General features: G+C 42.4%; 1 protein-coding gene across 2 annotated transcripts; it reads left to right on the forward strand.

The window, feature by feature from the left end:
• The first annotated feature begins 214 nt into the window (after nucleotides 1-214).
• On the forward strand, nucleotides 215-16,155 carry ATP1B4 (ATPase Na+/K+ transporting family member beta 4). Of its 2 annotated transcripts, none has more exons than XM_058535307.1 (8): nucleotides 215-277; nucleotides 4,219-4,474; nucleotides 8,543-8,671; nucleotides 8,933-9,037; nucleotides 11,999-12,195; nucleotides 12,859-12,915; nucleotides 15,154-15,249; nucleotides 15,994-16,155. In XM_058535307.1, exons 1-8 carry the CDS (start codon nucleotides 215-217, stop codon nucleotides 16,153-16,155), a joined length of 1,065 nt encoding a protein of 354 aa, XP_058391290.1. The 2 variants fall into 2 exon arrangements, with proteins under 2 accessions (XP_058391290.1, XP_058391291.1); XM_058535308.1 differs by having other exon boundaries at nucleotides 4,219-4,462.
• Nucleotides 16,156-23,973: the final 7,818 nt, after the last annotated feature.

Genomic DNA, 23,973 nt, shown 5'->3' on the forward strand with positions numbered 1-23,973 from the left:
GCTTTTCCATAAGGGCTTTCCTTTGATTCAGGGAAGGGGCCAACCAATGAGAGAGGGGCATGTTAGATTATTTTGGGGAAGGGCTCATGCCAGGAGGGTTCACATTTACCAGGCGTCAAGTGTCCCCAGCAACCAGTGTCTCCTGTACCAGCAGAAGCTCCAGAACTCTCACCCACTTGCCTGCCTCTGCCGCCTCTTTGCCCACTGAACAGCCATGAGAAGGCAGTTCCGGTCCAGAAGGGCTCCTGCCTTTCCTTACGGTTATCGCTACAGACTTGTGAGTCCCAGGGAGCAGAATATTTTGCTGTCCCTTTTTAGTGGGGTGGGTTGGGGGTTGTGTAGGTCTTGGCTTATGGCTGCTTCTTCTTGGGATGGGCAGGAACAGTGAAGTTTAAGGAAGCCCATGGTTTCAAGAGCGAGTAGTTATTCCCAGCACCCCATTGCACCCTAAATTGCTGGATTGAAGGAGGAAGCCCTCTTCCTGTGGAACAAAGATAAAGGAAGGGGAAGATGCAAGAGAACAAAGAGTCTTTTAAATTTTTTTCTTGAGAGTCTAGAATTCGAACAGACCTTTTGGAGTCTGGGAGCAGAGGTTTCATTTCGATAGCAAGAAATTTAGCCAAGCGAGAAGGGAAAGGGAAGAGGAAACAAAAGGCACTGCCTACCCAGCTGTCTCAATCTCTTTGAGTGGTAGCTTCTTAGGAACCCAGCTGTTCTTTTTCTAAAGCAGAAATTCCACACTCTAGCTAAAATCATAGTATCCTAGATAGAAGCTGAGAATAATCCTAGACATCATCTCTCCAGACCCCGCCTTATGTAAAGGAGGCTGCTGGGGCTCAGAGCACAGGAATGACTTGCAAGTTAGCGGAGGAGCCCAAAGTGAAATGCAAGTTTCCTCACTTCTAATCTTGTGCTCTTTCCATTATATTTGCAGTATGCAACTCCCTAACCCTCTGATCCTTCACCACCCATTGCTACCCTGCCTGCCACCCCACTCTGCCCAACACACACACACACACACACACACACACACACACACACACACACCTTTGATGTCACCATTTATCTCCAGGGTGTATTACACATTTCTTTGAACCCAGAGTTTCTATACATTTATTTTGCTATAAATCATTAGTATATGACACACATGCTACTTTTTTGGGGGAGGTATATTCTGAAATATCCCCCAGAGAGGATTGTGATCTGAGCCCCAGGAAGAAACAAAGCTAAACCATTTTTCTTTGGAAATGGCCACTTTTATAATCAGAGAGTTAAGTGAAGACTGTCAACAGCCAGCAGAGGAAAATACGAATTCTTCTAAGCCCATATCAACCTATGGATGGCTTCCCTTTACTTTCCAGCCACAATTTGTAGAATCATTCTTTTGACATCCCCAAAGTCCCTTCCAGCTCTCAGAGCAGTTACAATCTATAGGGCATATATATCTATTTATTACTTGGCTTCCTTTCTATGTAATGTTGCTAAAGTGTCGTTGTGTAATTTTAATTATTTGTCGACTAGTTTGGATCTTAAAAGCATCAGAAGATCTTGCTGTTTATAGGGAATACTTGATCAAATTTAAAAAGAAATTATTTGATGCAATGAATAATCGTGTGCTGATTTCTCTTTTAAAATTAACCAATCATTCGAATGTTTACAGGGCGTTACTCAATGCAGGGCACAAATTTATCCTTTGGGTCACACTGTTTACATGTTTGTTTATATGTTTATATATTTAGAGTGCTCAAAATGGAGCCACCCTCTGCCCTTCAGACTCTTCCCTTTTAGGGCAACGTGATGGCCCCAGCACACACCCACTACTATATCCCAGCACACTCGCACACACTGTCACATGAGGGCAGTGCCACTTTAGGAAACTAACAAAAACAGACCCTCTCATTACCAAAGGATTCCCTCCTGTTAAATAGTTAGTTGCACAAAAGTGCCTCTCTTGCACAATGTGAGGTTCTCCTATGTCTGGAAGCAGAGGAGAGGAAAAACGACATTTGAGGGTCCTGAAGCTCAGGCAGTATGAGAGCCATGGGGAAATTAGCTCTGAGAAGGTTAACTCTTCCCAGGAGGGTAAAGCTTTAATGACAAGCCATCTTTCATGGGATTATCAGGAGAGCTCATATCTACAAATAAGATGAGGCTGAGGCCAAAGCCAGCTGCCACCTCTGTGGAGCAGAGGTGGAAAGCAGGCATATTGGCAACAAGGAGAGAAAGAAAGTTGTTCAGAAAATATAAAGGGAATATAAATTCCTCCATAATGAAATGTTACACTTCAAATTCTCTGAGATTCTCAGTCGCAGTAGATTCTCTGGGGGCCATGATGGCTACCCACTACAGTCCACATGACTGCTGAGATTAGGGTGACAAGCTCTGTGAGAGCGTTCCCTCAGAGTCCTGGTTCAGGAGTTTTAAGTCAGACCGTTATCATTGACATCTGTTCAGTACCCACTAGTTACCAAGCTGTGGGTTCCACACTCTGGAGGGCCATCAAGGAGTTAGAAAAATATGGACCCTACACCCTCGGTGCTCACAATGTAGTTCAGGAGGTAACATGTGTACATATGTTCACACACAAGTGAGAGAGATTTAAGAACATTTATTAATCCATTCAACATTGAGCAATGGGGTTTATTCTCCTAAGCCTCACACTGTGAGTCCATGTCAACGTCAGAAATCCTTGATTATAAGCACCTACAATCTCTTGGGAACACATAATCTAACACACTGTTGTGCTCCATAAATCTGCTAAACCACCTCTAGGCACTTGTGCTCAATGTGATAGAGGAGAAACATCATTGTCCAGGGTATTAAGAGACATAGGTTCTGAGACTGTCAACTCTATCATGAACTTGCCGTGTGGCTTTGGCTAGATCCTGTCCCCTCTCTGGGCCTCAGATAGACAAGTGAATCTTCAAGGTCCCTGTCAGTTCTGATATGATGTGTGACATAAAGCTGTACATTTGAACAAATTAGAGAGCAATTCAAGAGTGCTTATAATCAAGAGCTAGATAGTGCTGGGAAGACTGAATGCTGAGAGTAGAGCCTTCTCATTCTGTATCACTTTTACTGATTCTGAACAACCCAATTTTCTGACCCCCACCCCCACTAATGGCAGCATATTTAGCTGAGTGTCCTCTAAATGGCCTTTGAGGAATCAGGCAGGGAGGGGGCAGCCCCTGGCCCCTATCGTTTGACACATCCAACCCCAACAGGTGCACAGGCCCTGCCACTCTTCAGATTTGGACAGCAGAGAGAAGGGAGGGTGGCCTTGTTTTCTGCTGCGGTAAGCCTTGGCAGACTCACAAGAGCAAAGGTCCAACTCTCCAGCCTATGGCTGGGAGGCATTTGAAATACCATTTGGTGAAGTCTGGGTTTTTCTTTTTTTGTTTCATTTTCTTAGAACCACTTAGAGATTACAGTTTCAGATCTCAAGTAATGGCTGCAATCAGTCAATCAACAAATATGTGCTGAGCACGTACTACGTGCCTAGATTTTTCCCTAGAGTATGGGGTTGGTGAGGGGATACTAAGAAAGTATCAGTTGGGGTCCCAGCCCGCAGGTGGTCTGTTCAACCAGCTCAAGGCAGGAAGAAATTCCAGCTTGGGCAACAGTCAGAGAAGCAGCGAATAGCCCCCCATCTCTTGCTTCTGTTGGGAATGCAGTCTAAGTTTTGAGGAGGGGTACAGTAGCTGGCCTTTCCTCCTGATGTCTATCCCAAACTACTTTTAGCCACAGCTTGGGATGGTGAGGTTGAGCAGCTGAAAGTGTACCGGGTGTTAGGATGAAGCTGGCTTGGACTGAGAATTTGCCATCACGGACTCAAGCGTCTAAAACTACTATATCCTCTGGTGTTGAGCTCAGCTCTGCCCTGACAGGCCAGACAAAGTTAAGCAGAAGGCCAAGGCCCCAGGACAGAGTAGTGACGTGAGCAGTCCCACGGGAAGAACCCAAATGCCTGAAGCTGAGAACAAAGCTTGTACCTCTATGGAAAGAATATTGGGTCAAAATGGGTCATATAAAGGATATCTCCTCCAAAAGAACAGACAGAAAGAAAATCTGCCTCTTGTAACAATGGGTATGTTTATAGGGAAGTGCAAATTTGAAGCATCTCCAAATATTGAGTCGTTTTCCATTTATTTTTGGCTGGTGGGATGCGCCATTGGAAATTTTTTTCAAAAAGGGGATTGAATTTTGTCACTGTTGCAGGATGATCAGGATGAAGTGAACCAGAACTACTTAGCAGATGAAGAGGAAGAAGCAGAAGAAGAGGCTCAGGTGATGGTGGTACATGATTTGGAGGAGGAGGAGGAAGAGGAGGAGAAAGAAGAGGAGGAAAAGGAGGAGGAAGAGGGTCAGGGTCAGCCAACAGGCAATGCCTGGTGGCAGAAATTGCAGATCGTGAATGAATACCTGTGGGATCCGGAGAAAAGGATGTCTCTGGCCCGAACAGGTCAGAGTTGGAGTAAGTCCCAGTTGTCCCAATGTCCCAGTTGGGTGTCCTTTGCTTTTTGTCCAGGCTTGGTGTCCAGGACTCCTTTACCATATGTTGGATGGGCTTGTCTGCAAACTCCTCTTAGATTCCACGTGAAGGGATAAATGCCTAGGGAAATGCCTAGACTATGGGCAGATCCCATCAGAACAAACTCCAAGTGGGTAAACAAACTTGATTGCATAGCTGAAATCCACTGGGCTCAATATCATTTGCAATGCAGAGACAGTAAGAAGTTGAAAAAGCACAGGATTTTTTTCATAAGTCCCAGCCCTGGCACTTTCTATATATATGACCTTGGGCTCATCATTTACCCTCTCTGAGCCTCAGTTTCCTCACCTGCCAAATGAGAGAAACAACCCCTGCCTTGCCTCTCTCACAGGATCAGCCTGAGGCTCCAATGATGTTAAAATCATGAAGTCGAAAGTACTATGCAGAAGCCTATCTCTAAGATATGAGACCCAAGTCCCTGCTGACCTGACCAAGAGTTTATAAAGCCTCATCTTTTCACCTAGTAGAAGGAGAGCTAGGAGGCCTGCCCCTTGCCCCAGCTTGTGGGTGCTTTACGTTCCCATAGTGTATACAGCAAAATTAGGTTTAAAGGGATCATTTCTAGTGATTAAGGCTGAGCCTCCATATTGCTTGATCAATGGCAGAATTGCATTCCTTAGTGTTTCCTCTTTGTACTACATCCTGCCACCACTTTTACTTCAAAACCTCCCCAGCACTGCTCTCCCAGGGTCCTACTCACCTCTTGAAATATTAATGCTGAGCCTTCTCTTCAGGAGATGTAGCCCGTGGTCAAATTCACACTTGCCACACTCTCTGCACAGCACAGAAAAAGAGCAGCTGCTGGTTTGGAACTCAGTTAACCCACAGGAGAAGGAAAAAAACAGAGGCTGCCACAGATGAAAGAAGAGTGCCCTAGTGCCAAGGGTCTAGGTTGCTGAAGTTGATGGTCATGCCTTCTAAAGGCCCCTTTGGCTGAGAATTCTCTCCCTTGTAGTTTATGTTTCTAATTCAACTCAGTCAGAGTGAAACAGCTAGCCTTGCTTCCTGGAATTAGGAATAGCAGGTGTGGAGCTCTGAACAACACCCACCTCCCTTCACCCCTCCTCATTTCCCAGCCCCACCCATGACCATCCCTCCAACTCTCAACTGGAACAAATGTACCATTCAAGGAACATTCCAACATTCTGGAAGCTGCAGGCAAATACTGGACACTCACTGGGGCTCCAAAGGGGGCACAGCTGTTTCTTCCTTGCCTAAAGAGGACTGGAAAAACAGGCCCTTGTGAAATGCAAGTGTGATTCTGGGAGAGGGAGCCCTACATTAACTCTTAACCAGCCAGCCATTGAAACTTCACCAGATGAGCTGATCCAAATCGCTCCTATGGAGAACAATCCATAGGCCAGTACGTGAAAATGAGGGAGAAAGGTTCAAGCACCCAGGGAAGATATGGCAGTGGAGACACTGCACCGTAGGCCATATCCTGGCCTCTGGGTAGCAGGTCTAAGGAGAGTCCAAGAACTCAGGCTTCTTCTGTTGGGCTACCCCTGAGCAAAGGGCGAATAGTGATGTTAATGTCTAGGCCACCAAGTGTGTGCCCTGCTGCCCTCTTACTTGAGAACTAGGTACCCACTTGAGCACTTACTAACCCTATCCCAGCCTGGACGTCAACATAACGAACATATTCGCCCAGCCTTTTATTATGTTCTGGGCTTTTCCTTTGGTAGCTGGGCAACCTCTATTCTTAGGAACTGTATGTTATTTTATTGGATATTGACAAGAACCGTATGAGGTAGTAATATTATTATCCCCATTTTACAGATGCAGAAACTGAGGCTTAGAGAGGGTAAGTAACTTATCTAAAGTCACGTAGTTAATAAGTGGCAGTGCTGGGATTCAAACCCAGGTTGGATGAACACTAGAGTTCATTCCCTTGCCAGAACACCACACTGTCTTCAAGAACTCTAGCAACGAACAAGGCCCTGAAGGGTAGGGCCTCAGGACTTGATGGGGTGTTTTGGTGGGAGGAGTGAAGAGTTAGGATCCTGGGTACCTAGTCTATCCAAGATATCCAGGTCTATCCAACGTTGGGTGGGGCATTCAGGAGAGAACCCTGGATTACCTAGAGGAGTGGCCCAAGTAAAACTTGGATATCTGGAGCAGAAAGGGTTGGAGGGATCACTGGGTTCAGATGGGTACGGTGCTTGATTGTGCCGTGTGTGTGTGTGTGTGTGTGTGTGTGTGTGTGTGTGTGGGGCTGAGATAGTTAGCCTATCACAGACTCCAGGGCACAGACTCCTGGGTAAGGCTGAGGGGATGCATTGCTAGTGCCATTCTCCCATCTATAGCTTCCTGGCCACACATCCTGGGCAAGAAGGAAGATATCTCCAAGGCAATATACCTGTATTTTATTGCTTTCCTTTCATCCATGAAACTGAGTCTTTCAGTCCCCGCAGATGGCTCCAGCTGTTGATCCATTCCCAGGATAGGGATGGCAGTAGAGGAATGGAGGAGAAGGCACAGGGCACATCCCATTAGGACAGCCAGTGGGTAGTAGCCAAGTATCACAGGCACGCAGGTGCTGCTGTTTCTCCTCCAGGGACTCCAGCTGAAACAATGTGTTCATGTTCCTGTTCTGCTTTAGTTCATCTTATAAAACATAAAAGTTCCAATTCCAACTGGATTACTAAGAATTTTTTTCTCCCTTCTTCCACTCCTTTTTTTTGGTTAATTTTATTTGGTTCATGGTTCAATTTAAAAATTAATATTTGGATTTGGTTTTGGATACAGCAAAGTTATGTGGTTTGTTCCAGTTTCTGGTTCATGATTCAGTTCAAATCTGTAGTTCTAACATCATTTCACCACTATGAGCAGAACCAGATATAGTTGCCCGAGAGAGCCCTAAGGAGGACTTGAAAAGAGCTTCTCAGCACCCATCTCACACTCATTCACCTCACTCTATGCTGCCTAATCCAGGGGCAAACTTAATCCTAATACAGCCCACAGAGGAGGAATTCACACAACTATGCTTCTGGTCCTATAGCAATAATAATATTAATAATAACAATGATGATGACTGCCATTTATAGAGCACTTGGTATCTACCAGGCTGTGTGCTATGCTATTTATATGCATTATTCAATGCTAAGTAAGTGCTGTTATTGTCCTCATTTTATAGATGAGGAAATTGGGGCCCAGAGAGGTAAACAGCACGTCTAAAATTAAACAGCTGGGAAGTGGTAGGGTCAGGATAGGATGTAAGGAGAGGCCGAATTTCAGATATTGTTATGGATATAGAGAAGGATACGAGGTAAGTGCTAAACTTACTCCCATTTTACCTGTGAGGAATTGGGGGTGCAGAGAGGTTCTGTAACTTGCCCAAGCTCACAGGTAGAGCTCACAAGTAGCAAGTGTCAATAATTAAGTACAGTTTCCTTCTCCTCCCTTCCTTGTCCTGTGTTAATGTTCTTTTTGAAAAGCAGAGCCACTTAAACTTTTGCTAAAGATTTGAAATAAGTAGGGTGAAACCTCACTTTGCCTTGATTAGAGGCAAGTCCAGTAGAAATTAATCAAAAGTTTGAATTATAGGCTATGTGAAAAGAAAAGCTGTCTTCATCACTTGCAAATAATCACTGGAACCAAGCTGCTAGGACTCTTCAGGGCACCTGCTTTAATGAATAGTGAAGAATGATTTGTACTTAGGACATCAACCATTGCCCAGAGGACTCCCAAGCAATTTGCCCTCTGCAGTACTTTAAACTCCACTCCCCTGTAATCTTGTTCACGGTCATCATTTGCTCAGCAAGCCCTTCCATCGGAGATGCTGTAAAGGTAAACTGCAATCAATCAGACCTCTGACACAATTCTCATCAATTCCAAATTCGTGAAATCTGAATGAGCAAGGACATACTGAATCTGGGGATAAAAAAAGGGCATCTCATGTGTTTGAGTTGGTTCTGGTTCATGAGTTCAAGTGAGGAGGCAGGGCTTGTTGGCAAACACTGACCACTCTCATCTCTGATTGTTCTGCAGGCCTGATTTTAGTCATTTACTTCTTTTTCTATGCTTCCCTGGCTGCTGTGATCACCCTCTGCATGTACACGCTATTTCTGACCATCAGTCCTTACATGCCGACCTTCACTGAGAGGGTGAAGCCTCCTGGTGAGTGCCCAAATGCCCTGTGTTGTCAGAACTTGCTGGACAGAAATCTGCTTGCACAGCATGTTCAGCTTCAATTAACTTTGGCTCTTCCCGGTAATGACTTAGGGATTCAATTATTAAGAGTTAAAGTAAAATGGTACTTGGCAAATTATGGTCCTTTTCATTTTGATTGCCTGGGGGGAAATGATTTCGTGGGAATTGATACAAAAAAAATTATCCGAAGAATGGGTTAATATATCCAAGACATGTTTTCATTGCCAGGAGTTATGATCAGACCCTTCGCCCATAGCCTTAACTTCAACTTCAACGTTTCTGAACCTGACACTTGGCAGCATTATGTGATTAGCCTAAACGGCTTTCTCCAGGGTAAGTAAGTTCTTCTGATTGGTGGAAATCTCTTTGGAAAGGTGAAGGGAGGGAATTCAAAATTCAAAATTCACCTAGCTCAGAAATCCCACTCTTACTAACCCCAGCCCATCCTAGTCCTTCCTTACCTTGCATCCCCCTCAGCACCTGTAGATACAATCAAAACTGCTCTGGTTTTTGATTGTATATTGCCTTGAAAACATACAAGCCAGCTTTGCAGCAAGATGATAAACTCATTGGGGCAGAGAACTTGTTTTCTCTTCTTGAACATCCTGCAGCACCCATTTATCTCCTGGGCACATCCAGATGGCTCAATAATGATCAATTATAAAAGATAATTCTGGGGGGAGGTACTGGTGAGAAAAGAAGAATGTTCTCCAGAACTGGAAGATTCCTGCCTCCTATACTTTCTCAATGTAAGAGAATTCTTGGAGATGGGCCATCTTGAAGGAAGAGAACAAGTGTCTTTATTTAACAGCATTCCAGAAGGGAATTAGTGGCAGAACCTCTGGGTGGCAGTCACTCCAACATTTTGATCTCAAGTGTTTTCAAGATGCCTATCTCTATAGCATCATCAGATACATTTTCAGGGGCAAATGAATGGCTTTTTGAGAAGCCCTTCCACAGGGTAAAACTAAGGCAGCAGCTTGGTTAAGGTTAAACCCAGAGAACAAGGCTCTGTATTTGTCCAGCTATCAAAGAGGAGCCTCAGTGGGTTTGCATTGTTGCACCTATTATTTGTGGACAAAAAGTCAGTTAGGCTGGTTTGGTTGTCCTGGCCTGGCTGAAGTGGGGGATGGGAGTGGCCAGTAGAATGTGCACTAACTTAAGAAGAAAACAATCTCTTATGTGATGGGAAGTATTATGTAAATACATAATTTTTGTCATTTAACTTGAACCCTGCAGAGCAGAGTCTATCATCCTCATTTTACACATGAGGAAACTGAGGCTCAGAAAGGGGAATTAATGTGACCAAAGTCTCCCAGCAGCAGAACCAGTGTTTAAACCCACATCCATGTTCTTGACACCCTTGCTACTCAAAGTGTGATCCAGGGATCAGCAGCATCAGCATCACCGGGGAGTTTGTTAGAAAGGTAGACTCTCAGGCCCCTCTCCAGACCTGTTCAATCAGGATCTGCATTTTAACAAGATCTGCAAGTGATTTGTATGACCTTTAAAGCTTGAGAAGTGCTGCTTTTCATTATTCTTTGCTCCTGCCATATGACCAGCAGTTAGAAACTCAGCTTTGTATCAGTAATGCTCAGTGTTATTTTGGCAAAGTCTGAGCTTCAGATTCCTCACCTGTAAAATGAGGGGATCTGGGTTCTTTCTGAGTCCATGCAGTTCCATTTTTGGCCAAAAAACAATGTTTTGGGCATCACAGCCAGCACAATATCTTCTTTTCATTCAAAATGCTTGTGAGCTATTGCAAATGTATTTCCAGAATCTCTGCTGAGGAAATCACTCTGAGAAGCTAGTAGATGGAGAAATACCAATTCTGACCTGATGACAGAGGGTGGGGGGAACATTAGGAAAAGCATTGTGTTTTTAGTTCCAAAGTGTAGATAATATGCCCTGTTTAAAAGGAACACATATCTGAAATAGACATCCCAGAGTATCAATTTCATCCCCATGATGACTAGGATTTTGCAACAAGGGTCATGCCCATGTCACATTATTTTTAATGGAACTACTTCAAGAGAAACAATGAGCATGTGATTAAAGCTTCTATTTAGAAAGTTATTATTTGAACATAGCTCTTGTTCTAAAAAAAAAAAAAAAAGATTAAACAAAACCTTGACTTGAATGTAGTTTTATAAAAGAAAAAATAAAGGCTTAGCCATAATTGGAATCGATTTAAAATTTCCAGTTTCTTCTTGATAATATGAAACCCAAGTCACAGCCTGTCTAGATGAGGCTCCAGTAGTACATTTGGAGTTTTACCACTGGTGGATCATAGGTACACAATTTCCTCTGAAAAACTGAGCTACTTGGAACATGAATGCATGGGGGCTAGATCTAACTGGACTCCATCATTTAGAACCAAATTGAATATAACACAGTAATTTCCAAAGCCCAGTTCTATGGCATCTATTAGCCCAAAGAGTCAGCTCACAGATAATCTCTTTCAGCTCTCTCTCTGATTATGTTTACCTTGGAAACATGTTGCATTCCATCCAATGTAAAGGAATACTAACTCCCAGGGCCTCAGGTCTCAGTAGACAAGATCTCACCCCCTCACCCTCTGAGTGGAGACCCTATGGTTGTCATTGGTTTCTGTCTTTCAACCTAAGCTTCTATTTTGCAGTGCTGACTTCCCTCTGTAAAGAATGAGGAGCTGATCTATCTCCTCCTCTTCTTCCTCCTCCTTTTCTTCTTTCTCCCTCTCTTCCTCTTCCTACCCCTTCCTCCTGTCCCACAACACACACTTTTCACTCTCTTGCATCAGGTGCCTCTCGTTGACCTCAAAGGGAGATGTGACCTAGAGATTTAACCCAGGAGCTTCGCCTCCTTATATACGCCATGCTTTGACACCATTCAGTCCCTTTTCCAAAATCTGTCATCTGTGTGCCTATTCCTCTTCCAGAAGTAGAAGAGGCAGCCATCCAAGTTTACAATTTACCATATATGAAAAGAAATAATGGAAAATAGAAGTTATAAAGTGACCAACATATGACCCATGGATAGATACTCAGAAGTTCCAAGGGAATAAGAAGCAAGGGGGCAGGCAATCAAAGTGAGCTGAGGAGACGAGCCCAGAAGGCTTCCTGGAGGGATGTTGCTGATGAAGGGCCTTGGGTACCTGATGCCAGGTCACAGGGCCTAGGACAGACTGAGTGGGCTTTCGGAGGAGCACAAGCAAGCTGGAGAAAGGAAACTAGGGAGGAGGACTACTGAAAACATGGCCTTCCCTTAGAGCACCTGTCTAACATGACCCTTTGCCACCCGCACATGCTTTAGGTTATAATGACAGTCTTCAAGAGGAAATGAATGTAGATTGTCCTCCGGGGCAGTACTTCATCCAAGATGGCAATGAGGATGAGGACAAGAAGGCCTGCCAATTTAAGCGTTCCTTCCTGAAGAACTGCTCTGGCCTGGAGGACCCTACTTTTGGCTACTCTACTGGACAGCCCTGCATCCTTCTAAAGATGAACCGGGTATATTGGCCCTTGATACTCTGGTGATGAGAAGTGGATGAACTGGGTAGGAGGGCTCTGGTCACTCCATTTCTCTTGGGCTCTATCTTCACACACTGCAAGTTTGGCCATTTTTACTGACAGCATCAGTAATACAAACAACCGGACAAAGCTATCAAGCAATAATTCCTTTTTCTCCCTGAACACTTCCTATTTCCATTCTTCTCCCCTATCCCTAAACCTGCCCTTTAATGCCCTCTGTCAGGAATGAGATCCTGAACTGTTTGGAATAGAGGATTGACATGGGGGTGGGGCAGGGGACAATTCTTATATCAAGAAATGCATTTTCCTTCTCTCCTGCCATGACTTAGGTATGGCAGAGCCTTACCAGGCAGATCCCTCTTGAAACCAGAAAGTTCTTTACATCTTCAGGGTTATCTTGCTGCAGTTACCATTCTTTGACTATCAGGCACAAATACAATAAGGAATAAGCTGAGCTGCACAGCTCTGAAGATATTTTGCATTTTCTGCTTTTTGTATCATTTCCGAGGGGGCAAAATAGATTAAGCTTATGCCTAAGGAAGGGATGACTCAGGGGAATTTAGAAAAGCCCCATTTTTACTGTCATATCTGCTTTTTTAAAAACAAAAACAAAAACAAAACACGCTGGTTTTCTTTTAATAGATTGTAGGCTTTCGTCCTGAGCTTGGAGATCCTGTGAAGGTTTCCTGCAAAGTTCAGGTAAAGTGCCTTTTTGAATGAGCATTGTTAGCGCATCTGTTTCATGCAAAAAGGTGGTTCATCCCTTCCAAGGGCTTTACCATGGATGGTTGGCTATGGGCTAGGGAAAGGATTAATCTTTTCATAACTACATCTCCCTTTAGTACCTTCAGGCCTCCCTATTTCCGGAAAGCAATCAATTCATGTGTGTTTGCATGTGTAGTGTGTGTGTGTATGTGCTGATTTATACCTGTGAAAGCCAAAGACTGAACCTCAGCTAAGGGCCAAAGACTGAACCACAGCAGGGAACAACAATGTGCTGAGCCATTAATTGGGATTCTGTTTACACTTTTGCTTTTAGCTCTAATTACTTGTTTCTTTGAACTAAACAAACAGCTTTCATTAGAGTCATTAGTCCCCGCTTTTAAAACTGAATTTCACTTTTTGCAGCAATGACCAGTGGCACTGGGCGTTGCAATAACAAATGACTACAAGGGAAGTATAAACAAAACTCCATTAATATGCTAATTAACTGTCCTTCGAGGGACCATTAACTCCTATCTCATCTGTACCAGTTAGCTCCTTTGTAGGAAAAAGCCCCAGATCTTGGGTTTGCTTCTTAAACTGGCAGTGGCTCCCTCCTTTTTGACAACATCAACTGCACCCTCAGCCTTGGACAGTTGTCTTGCAAATGTGTGAAGCCAGGTAATCCCATTCTCAGTACTAGAAATACAGCTTAAAACTCCAGTCTTGATGGTGACAGTTCAAAAGCAGCAAAAAGGAGCATTTATTCAGCCAATAGTCCACATTCAGCAAGCATTTATTGATCACTTATTATACACCAGGTACTTTGCTAGGTATGAGGGATGCCAAGATAAATATGACTCTGTCTCTGAAATCAGGGCAGTCAAGTATTATGGGTGCTATGAAAGGTGCAGTGGGGACATTGGAGAGGGAAAGGTTAGTTCCACGTGGGAAGTGATGTTGCTGAAGATGAGCTTTGAAAGGTCAGGCAGTGTTTGCTAGGTGAACAAGGTAGGAAAGACATTCATTCTGTTCACATGTACGTGAGTATGTGTAAATGTACACACATGTGGGGTGTGACTATAAACTAGTGGAATTGATTTCACAGACCATTCACGAAAAATGAATTTCATTGCTTTTTAGAAGAATATGTAAATAAATCATAAAGACCAACTCAGTCTTAAACTAGCATATTAATTGAATTGAATCCTGCTTATAGTTCTCTAGTGGAAGCCATTCATTTTTCAGCTTACATTGAACCTTGATGAGAACTGTCCTTCAAAAAAAGAGAAATAATAAGAGTCTTTATACATCCTATAATAATTAATACTTGCCAAATCTACACCCACTGAGGAAAGCAGGATGGGTTAATTACTAGAATAAACTAAGGAGAGCTTAGTTTATACTAAGAACGATTATACTATATTGACAGAAGTAATCACATGACCCTAGTGAGTGATTTGCTAGTAGTGATGCACTCTTTGTCCCTTATCAGCCTCAGACCTCTGCTATTTAGGGCGAGCCTAGTGCATAGGCAGAATGGGCAGTCCCCTACCTGACATGATATAATGAGGGTAGACTTGTTTATTTAATCATTTCCAGTACTGGGCCCCTCTTGCTTATCTTCCTGACTCTACCTACTTAATTAAGCACTACAGAGAATGTGGTTAGAGACATGAGTTTAAGTGAGCCCACTATAGGGAGTGTCCCTACTCATCAGGTCCCTGTGCACCTGGTTTGACTTCTGATAGAAGTAAGCCCACAGTATGCAAGTTGTTGTGGAATGGGATTTACTAAACATGTTCCAACTTATACCTGCCTCAGCTCCAAAGTTCAAGACTGGGTGCCAGGCCCAGGGTGATTCTTTAGAAAGGGGCTGGCATGGTAGGCCCTCTTGCCAGAGCAGCACCAGGTACTGCAATCCCTTTGGAGCTCTTCTGTCTGGGTCCCCTAGGAGCCAGCTCAGAGCCATACTGAGCACCTTCAGCCTCCTCAGTCCAGGCCTATTTTGTTTGGCATTCTTTGAACTGAAAAGCCAAGGCACAGTGTCTCCCTGGAAACACTTCTCTGGGGTTAGGTCTGGGCTGAGCTGTGCCCCATTCTGCTTTCATGGTCTTCTTGCGACAGTTGGTTGCGGGTCACACAGTGATTTCACCTGGGGCACAGGCCCCTTTAGCTCAGGCTCCAACCCACTGAGTGACCCAGCACTCTACATGTACCTGCTTTTACTTACAGAGAGGTGATGAAAATGACATCCGATCCATCAATTACTACCCAGAGTCGGCTTCTTTTGACCTCCGCTACTACCCTTACTACGGCAAACTGACTCACGTAAGCCTGTATCTCCTTCAGTCTTTGCTGTCAGAAAGGGCTCAGAGACAAAGGAAGGGCTGGCTGGGATCTATGAGAATTAGGGAGCAGCAGGTAGTAACAGAGGGGTGAATAGCTGCTGGCCAAGACCAGGAGCTTCCTCTACCAATTCCTATCACAACCACTCCTTTCCATATCTGAAGGAATCTCAGATATGGTCTGGTCTAACTCCTTCAGTTTATAGATGGAGAAATTAGGGTTCAGAGAGATAAAGTGACTTGTCCAACATCACATAGCTGATTAGTGGTAGAGCCAGGAGCAAAAAAAATCACTGCCATTGCACTCAGTTATGCATAAATAATTGGGCATAATTCTGTGTTTCTCCCATTTGAAGCCTTGGGGCAGTGAAGGCTTCATCTCTAGCATAGAGACTTGATAGATACTAGTTCTGGTTTGATTCATGGTCTGATATCCAGAAAATCATATTACGCTGAGTTAGAACTGGTTTTCCCCAGAGTACAAGCAGACATCTGACAGTGACTTACGAGAGAAGTGTGAAATTTCCCCACTGTCCCAGGGGAGAGAGAGCATGTCAGTTGCTTTAGGCATTTGTGACTTGGCATCATGGGATTTACTCAGTCCCCTTTTGTGGAGGTTAGCCCATCCTGCACTGAATATCTGATCACTTCCATCCTATTACCCCACCACCACCACCATACACCCTTCCCTCCTCACATTTAGGATTCATTGTTCTTCCACCTACAGGTTAACTACACTTCCCCGCTGGTGGCAATGCACTTTACAGACGTGGTGAAGAACCAAGCGGTGCCTGTGCAGTGCCAACTGAAGGGCAAAGGCATCATAAATGATGTCATCAATGATCGTTTTGTGGGCAGGGTAATCTTCACTCTGAATATAGAAACCTAAGAACTTCAGGGGGCCACTCCCACCTGTTCTGTTTCTGTTTTATTTCATGTTACACCTGGTAGCAGCTGAATTCTTTTTCTTCAATCAGGACACAGCCAGATGGACACCCAAGACAGCAGATCATCTTTGACATATGTATAAAATGACATTGTGGGAGCTATTTGATTTTTTAAAGGTAGTCTCTCCTGATGACAACTATTAATTTCCTTTCCCTCCACTTAAAACTAAAACCCATTCTTGCTGCTAGAAGTCTCACTGTAGTGTAAACATACTATCTGATAAAATTCACAATAGCCATGAAGGAGAATTTCTATGATGATTCTAAATTCATGTGTTTTCTAAAACATTGTTGTTTTACGAGGTGAGATTCTCCCAATCAGGCTGATAACTAACGTTTTTTTTTACTTGCCTGGCAAGGTCCTTCCCTGGGAATCACCAATCATATCAACCCAGAATATACCTAGAGCCACCATACCTAGGGAACTCTATATCCAGGGGTGCTTGAGAAACTGGCTGCCTTGCATGGGCAACTAAATACTGATTCAAAGACTAGGTTATCTTCAACAGGGATAGAAAGCAGTGCTGACTGGATATTGTTCTGGGATACAGATGAAGACCTTCCCCATGATTTTTTTGGGAGGTGGGGCCCAAATTGGAGAGAATGTGGATGTGATTGGTATTTGATTCCTTGCTCTATGGTGCGATCATCCAAAGGCAAACATTCCTGCAAACAGGTTTGTTTCAGCTTTAGGCAGAGGAGAAAACATGGAAGAAGATCTCCATCAGCTAATTCTTCTTGGGCTATTTGTTTGACTATAGTGTGAGACTCTTTGAGACCATCAGGGACGGATGTGTTGACCCATAGCTACAGCTCTGGGGATTGAAATCAGGGTCTCCCAATTAATGCATGGCAAGACAAAAAGCTCCTGCCAGGCCACCCTAAATCCAAGGCCCATTAGTCAGCTTTTCATTTGCTTAAAAAATGATATGAGGCAGATGTTTATCCAGGTTGTGGATCAGCCAGGCTGCTTTGTCTTATCTTTGGCCATGTGATCATTCCACTGCTTCTTAACACCTCCACCGGGCGGCGGGGTGGGGGGAGGAGGGCGTGGCGGTGGCTGGGAAAAGGAGAAAAAGCGAGCATCAGAGAATAGCATAATGTCTCAGGGTCCAAAGCAAGCTTAAATGCCATCTAGAAGCATCCAGATTCTGAATCTCCTCTACAATGTTTACGTTCTCCAAAAAAAGGGAACTGGCAGTCTGGTAGTGAAGACAAACAAGTGAAAAAGTAACTACGATATACTGTGACAAGAGTTATAAAACTAGTATGTGGAAACGCTATGGGAACATGAGGAAAAGTAACTAACTTGAGCTGAGAAAGTAGCAGAGGAAATTTCACATGCAAAGTCACAATCATGAAAGACCATGGTGTGTTTGGGTAACTGTGAGAAGTTCACGTAACTGGAGTTTAAAGGGCTCAGAGGAACGGCAGGCAGTGGCAGGGGATTGGGTTAGAGAGGTATGCAGGTACCAAAAGAGGACTTTGAGTTTTATCCAGTAGATGAAAAGGAGTCATTAAAGTGTTTTAAGCTGGGAAGCTCTGTGATCATATTTGCATTTTAGAAAGAGCACTTTGGCAGCCACTATGTGAAGGGGGGATTGGAGAGGGGCAAGACTGGGGAATGGGCAATAGGGAGAAGGAGGAGTCAAGATTGACTCTAAGGTTTTGAGCTTGACTAGAACCAGTGGGCTGGTGATATGAATACAAGAAAGAAGCAAGATTGGAGAGGAAGATGTTAAGATCAATTTTGGACATTTTAGGCTTGTGATTTCTATTGGTCAGACATTGATGTGGAGATGTAAACACAGTGGGGTTTGGGAGAAGGAAACCTAAGAACAAAAGCAACATTTGGTTAAGTGAACTCTCTTAAGAAATTCTAAGCTATTTAATCTTGGGGATTTGAGCCAGTTATGTAAACACACCATAACAATCTAGTCTCTCAGTGTTTTTCTCTTAGCTTTGTGGCAGAAAGGACTGCTGCTGCTCTTTCAAATCTCCTTCCTAGACACCCTCCAACTCCTTCCAACTCTATGGACAGGGTAGAGGAGGGCTGACCGCTATTAACAAGTGATAGAAGATATGCGACAGCAGATCTGTGGAAAATACAAAAAACAGTGAAACTGTCTCCTCCCAAACCCTTTCCTTACCAAATTCAATTTTTAAAACTAACCTTTAAAAAGAAATAAACAAAATGCTTGAAGACAACAACTTTAAAGCCATTTCAAAATTACCTCCAATAATCAAACCCCCAAGATTCAGTAGTAAAAGATAATAGAACATTAGATCTGGAAAGGATATTAGAGAGCGTTTAGTGAAAACAACGTGCATTGCATCTGACTCCAGGTCCAGTGCTCTTTCTACTCTGAGCTGCTGCTTACCAGGAAGTACCATCTTTTTAAAAATCAATGAATGATATCCCAAACATTTTGAAACATATGCCAAATCTGAGTTAGAATAGTTAACATTTCACAGGAATTCAACTACTGGTGCTATATTTTATACGTAATACATTATCCTGTTAAATATGTTGACTATTAAACAGACAAAGAATTATGACTCTTTTGTCATACAGTATTTCTCATTCAGTGGAATCCATCGTGTCCACAGTTACAAAGCAGTATTGAATAGTACTAGGATAGTTTGGGTTGTCAGCTGGGGCATGAAAAAATCACTTTATTATACAGAACTGGATATTATAGTATATTCATTAAAATTGGATTCTAGCAGTTCAATAAACTTCTAGTGGATTAATTTAAATTGTCTCCTATCCTGTGCTGTACTAGGATTTGATTTGTATACCATCTGTTGCAATGCACTTGGTTTATTTGATTGTCAATGAGAAATACTACTTCCAAATGCCTTCATGATTTTGTCCATGCTAGACTTAGGATTTTTCACCCCTCGCCCCTCTGAAATCATTATCCTGAAGTAACTTTTCTTAGGCATCTATTTGCTGGGAATCCTCATGTCGAAAACATTAATATTGTTTTGGGGCGTGTTGACGACAATAAATTGAAATAAAAAAGAAGTGTATGATTTCCTCTTTCTAGACTGTACTGCTGATTTTCCCTCAGGAATATGGGGTAGCCATGTGGGTAGAAAACTTGACAATTTACGGCCTATTAGTTTAAGACTTTTTTTCTTCCCCCTCTTCATTTTTTTTTTTTTTTTGATTCTTGGGGTTTAGCCACAGGAGGATGAAACTAAAAGTTGTTTCATTTCTGAGCTTTTTTCCTTTGCAGTCTCCATGCTCTGGTTTCTCAGAAGACAACTTTGTCAGAGCAAACTTCCTTTCCTCATCAAGGTTGAGTCTTGGTATAAATTGTTCTGTTTGTTAGTGTTGGAGAAGAACACTAAGAGAAACTTTGAGGTGAGGAGAAGGAACCAAAATCCAAAGACAAACTCTGTGATTGCTTAGTGACAGCCTGGCTAAGTGACTTTAGGGCACATCTGGCCACAGACTGTCTCCCAGAGCAAATCTCTAGTGGTAATTGCAATTAAGACAGAAATATTTCCACTCCCTTGTTTGACTCAAAGGCTAGGCTACAGCAGGAATCCCTTCTTTCCTTGGAAGTTGCCCTGGCCTAAGGTCTACTAGGCTGATATGGTTTGATTGGGGAGAGGTCCATGATCCCAATATATTTCTCCTCATCTAGGTTCTTCATTAGAGTCATTTTTCTTACTGATTTCCTCTTAAAATATTCAAACATCATAAAGTAATTTAACCAAATCATACAGAAGTATGATTTACACTGTGATTTTATCCAGGCAGTGGTTAGAGGTTTGGTTGTTTGTGTGTGTGTGTTAGGGGTTGGGGGAGATAGGATGGATGGAGGCAAAGGGCAAGGAAAAAGGGGTTGAAAGGCTAAATAGCCCTGCCTACTTCACAAAGTTCTTTAGTTGCAAGCTAGGAGGGAAGAAAAGCTGATAGGAAGATCCAAATGGTTTAAGAAGGATGTGATAGGCTCTCAATCTGGCAGCTTACTCTCCAAGATTTACTTCCTTGCAGGTTCTTGTATGGCCATAGTATCAGTCAGGGTTCCAACAAGAAATAGATAGCACATTTGACAAAATAGAATAATTGGAAAGGAGGTTTATTTACAAAGATATTACTTATAAAGATGTAGATGTAGGGAACCATAAAGAATAGCACAATATGGGGCCGGCTCCATGGCCTAGTGGTTAAGTTTGGCATGCTCCCCATCGGCGGCCTGGGTTTGGTTCCCAGGCGTGGACCTACACCACTCATTGGCGGTCATACCGTGGCAGTGACCCACATACAAAATAGAGGAAGACTAGCAGAGATGTTAGCTCAGGAAAAATCTTCCTCAAGCAAAAAGAGGATGATTGGAAAAAAAAAAAGTTCTCATCACAAGAAAAAAAAAAAAAAAAAGAATAGCACAATAACCCAGGCTAGTAGAGACTGAACTCTTACTATCCCTAGACCCTAAGGGGTAAGAGTAGGAAGTGGTTACCAGAACCCATAAGGACTGAGTTGTGTACAGTTAGCTGCCTTGAGAGGAGTGGTAACCTTTTTGAAGGACTAAGCTAGCCCAAGGTGATCTTGTAGGGAGGGAAACAGGAGAACAAATACCTTGACTTAATTTTCCTCCCTCCCTCTGATCTCCTGCTTGTAATTGCCATTGGCCAAACCCAATCAAAAGCAAGAGGGCAAGGAAGCCAATTGTTGTGATGCATATGGTCAGCCTCCTAAGGAAGAAAGTAGGGTGTAGAACAGTGGAGAGTATATTTGGAGGAGCAAACAGGAGATTCCTAGCACAGCCACCAAGTGGAAGTTCTGTGGGCAGACTCCTCGGAACCTGGTACAGTGCTGGAACCATCTACTGAACCAACTCCAGTGACTGGGGAAATTTTATCTTGATGCACACATACTCTGCTCTGTGGCTATAGGATCACAGACATTAGGCTTTCTCATCATAGAAACTCTTTCTCTATTCTTTAATATTTGTTCCCTTTTCAAATTTCCTCCTTCATACTTTCCAAATCTGGTATCCTTTGGTATATCATTCAGAACTGTTTTGCTTGCAAGTGACGAAACAAACAAATGAATTAAAAAACCTCAAATTCACTTAAGGATAAAAGGTAATTTACTGAATCACATAACTGGAAAGTCTAGATGTACTCTGGCTTCAGGCATAGCCAGGTCCAGGAACTCAAAGATGTCATTAGGAAACAGTCTCTCTCCATCTCTCTATTCTGCTCTCTATCATCTTGGCTTCATTCTCGGGCTCCGCAAACCAAGACAAGCAAGATGGCTGCCAGCATTGCCAGGCCTACATCCTTAAAGGCTAATGTCCACTTGAAAAGATAGCTTCTCTTCCCTGACAGTTCAAATAAAAATTCTGAGTCTTTCATTGGCTTGAATTGGATTTTGTGCCCATCCCTGAACCAATCTCTGTGGCTACGGAGAGAAACCTCTCTAATTGACCAGGCCTGAGTCACATGCTCATCCCTGGAGCTTGGGGTGATAGCAATACCATTCAATCTTCCTGAATTGAAAGTCAATAAGAGGTGATCCTCCTGAGGAAAATTGAAGTGATGTTATCAAAGAAGGGTGAATGGATGTGAAGTGGAAGATAGAATAGATGTCCACAACATTTTGTCAAAGAGTGTCCTGTCAAATCCTACATCTACTTATGGTTTTATCTGAACTTTTAGAGTAAAATCTTTTCGAAATTTTAACATTAAGATCTCCAAAGAACAGTCGTTTCACCCTACGCTAGCATTTTGTTCACACCTTTTACTGGGAAGAAAGGGAGGGTGGAAAGAGAAAGAAAGAAGCTACCTTGATTAATTCTGCTTTGTCTTTACCAAAGAAAATTCTAAAATTCAACTCTGCATTAGAGTTTGTCTGGCTTTCATAAAACATTTTCTTTCCAGAACAGAATGATACAACCTTCACAAAACAGTTAACTTGAATCAGAAAAGTATTTGACTTCCATCAGGAACAAACATGTTCATAAATGAGAAGCAGGATGAGGATGACATCCTTTTCCTCCTCTCCAATCCTCCAGCTGATGATATTTTGTATATAGAAAATCCCTTACTAAAAGACTATTAGAGCTAATAAATAAGTTCACCAAGGTTGCAAGATAAAAGATCATATACACAAATTAGTTGTCTTTCTATACACCAGCAGTGAACAATTCAACAATGAAATTAACAAAACAATTCCATTTACAATAGCATTAAAAAGAATAAGATACTTAGGAAATGATTAACAAAAGAAATGCAAGACTTGTACACTGAAAACTACATAGTATTGTTGAAATAAATTAAAGAACTAAATAAATGAAAAGACACCTGTGTTCATGGATTAGAGGATTAAAACTGCTAAAATGGCAATACTCCCCAAATTGATCTACAAATTCAATATAATCCTTTCAAAATTCCAGCTTCCTTTTTTCTTCAGAAATTGACAAGCTGATCCTAAAGTTCATTTGGAAATGTAAGGGACCTGGAAAAGTCAAAATAATCTTGAAAAAGAAGAACAAATCTGGAAGACCCATACATCTCAATTTCAAAACTTACTACAAAGCTAGAGTAATTAAAACTCTAAAATTAAGGCACTCTCATAAGGATAGACCAATAGATCAATGGAATAGAATTGAGAGTCCAGAAGTAAACCTATACATCTATGGCCAATGGATTTTTGAAAACAGTCCTACATCCATCCAATAGTCAAAGAATAGTTTCTTCAACAAATGGTGTTGGGACAATCCACATGCAAAAGAATGAATTTGGACCCCAAACTCACACCATATGCAAAAATTAACCCCAAATGGATCAAAGATCTAAATGTAAGAGCTAAGACTATAAAACTCTTAGAAGAAAACATAGACATAAATCTTTGTGACTTTGGATTAAACAATGGTTTCTTAAATATAACACCAAAAGCACAAGTGACAGAAGAAAAATAGGTAAATTTGACTTCATCAAAATTAAAAACTTTCATGCTTCAAGGGACACTATCAAGAAAGTGAAAATGCAACCCACAGAATGGGGGAAAATATTTGTAAATTATATCTGATGAGGTACTAATATCCAGAATATAGGAAGAACTCTTATGACTCAACAATAAAAAGACAAATAACCCAATTAATAACGTGTAGGGGCCAGCCCAGTGGCATAGTGGTTGAGTTCGCGCTCTGCTTTGGAAGCCCAGGGTTTGCAGGTTCGGATCCTCAGCACAGACCTACACACTGCTCACCAAGTCACTCTGTGGTGGCGTCCCACATACAATATAGAGGAAGATTAGCACAGATGTTAGCTCAGCGACAATCTTCCTCAAGCAAAAAGAGGAAGATTGGCAACAAGATTTTAGCTCAGGGCCAATCTTCCTCACCAAAAAAAAAATGTGCAAAGAATCTAAATAGACATTTCTCCAAAGGAGATATACAAATGGCTAAAAAGCGTGTAAAAAGATGTTAAACATCATTAGTCATTAGGGAAATGCAAATCAAAACCACAATGCGATAACATTTCACATCCACTACGATGGTTATAATAATTTTAAAAGAAAAAGAACATTGTGTATATATACCACAGCTTCTTTATCCATTCGTCCCTTGATGGGCACTTAGGTTGCTTCCAAGTCTTGGCTATTGTGAATAACGCTGCAATGAACACAGGGGTGCATGTACCTTTACAAATTGGTGTTTTCAAGTTCTTTGGATAAATACCCAACAGTGGAATAGCTGGATCATATGGTAGTTCTATCCTTGATTTTTTGAGGA

Source organism: Diceros bicornis, chromosome X (assembly GCF_020826845.1).
Source record: "Diceros bicornis minor isolate mBicDic1 chromosome X, mDicBic1.mat.cur, whole genome shotgun sequence".
Classification (NCBI taxonomy): domain Eukaryota; kingdom Metazoa; phylum Chordata; class Mammalia; order Perissodactyla; family Rhinocerotidae; genus Diceros; species Diceros bicornis.

Coding starts and splice junctions, on each gene's coding strand:
- ATP1B4 (XM_058535307.1), top strand. CDS start 215: ATGAGAAGGCAGTTCCGGTCCAGAAGGGCTCCTGCCTTTCCTTACGGT. Junction 8,672..8,932: donor TGAGAGGGTGAAGCCTCCTG/GTGAGTGCCCAA, acceptor TTTCATTGCCAG/GAGTTATGATCAGACCCTTC. Junction 9,038..11,998: donor CCTAAACGGCTTTCTCCAGG/GTAAGTAAGTTC, acceptor CACATGCTTTAG/GTTATAATGACAGTCTTCAA.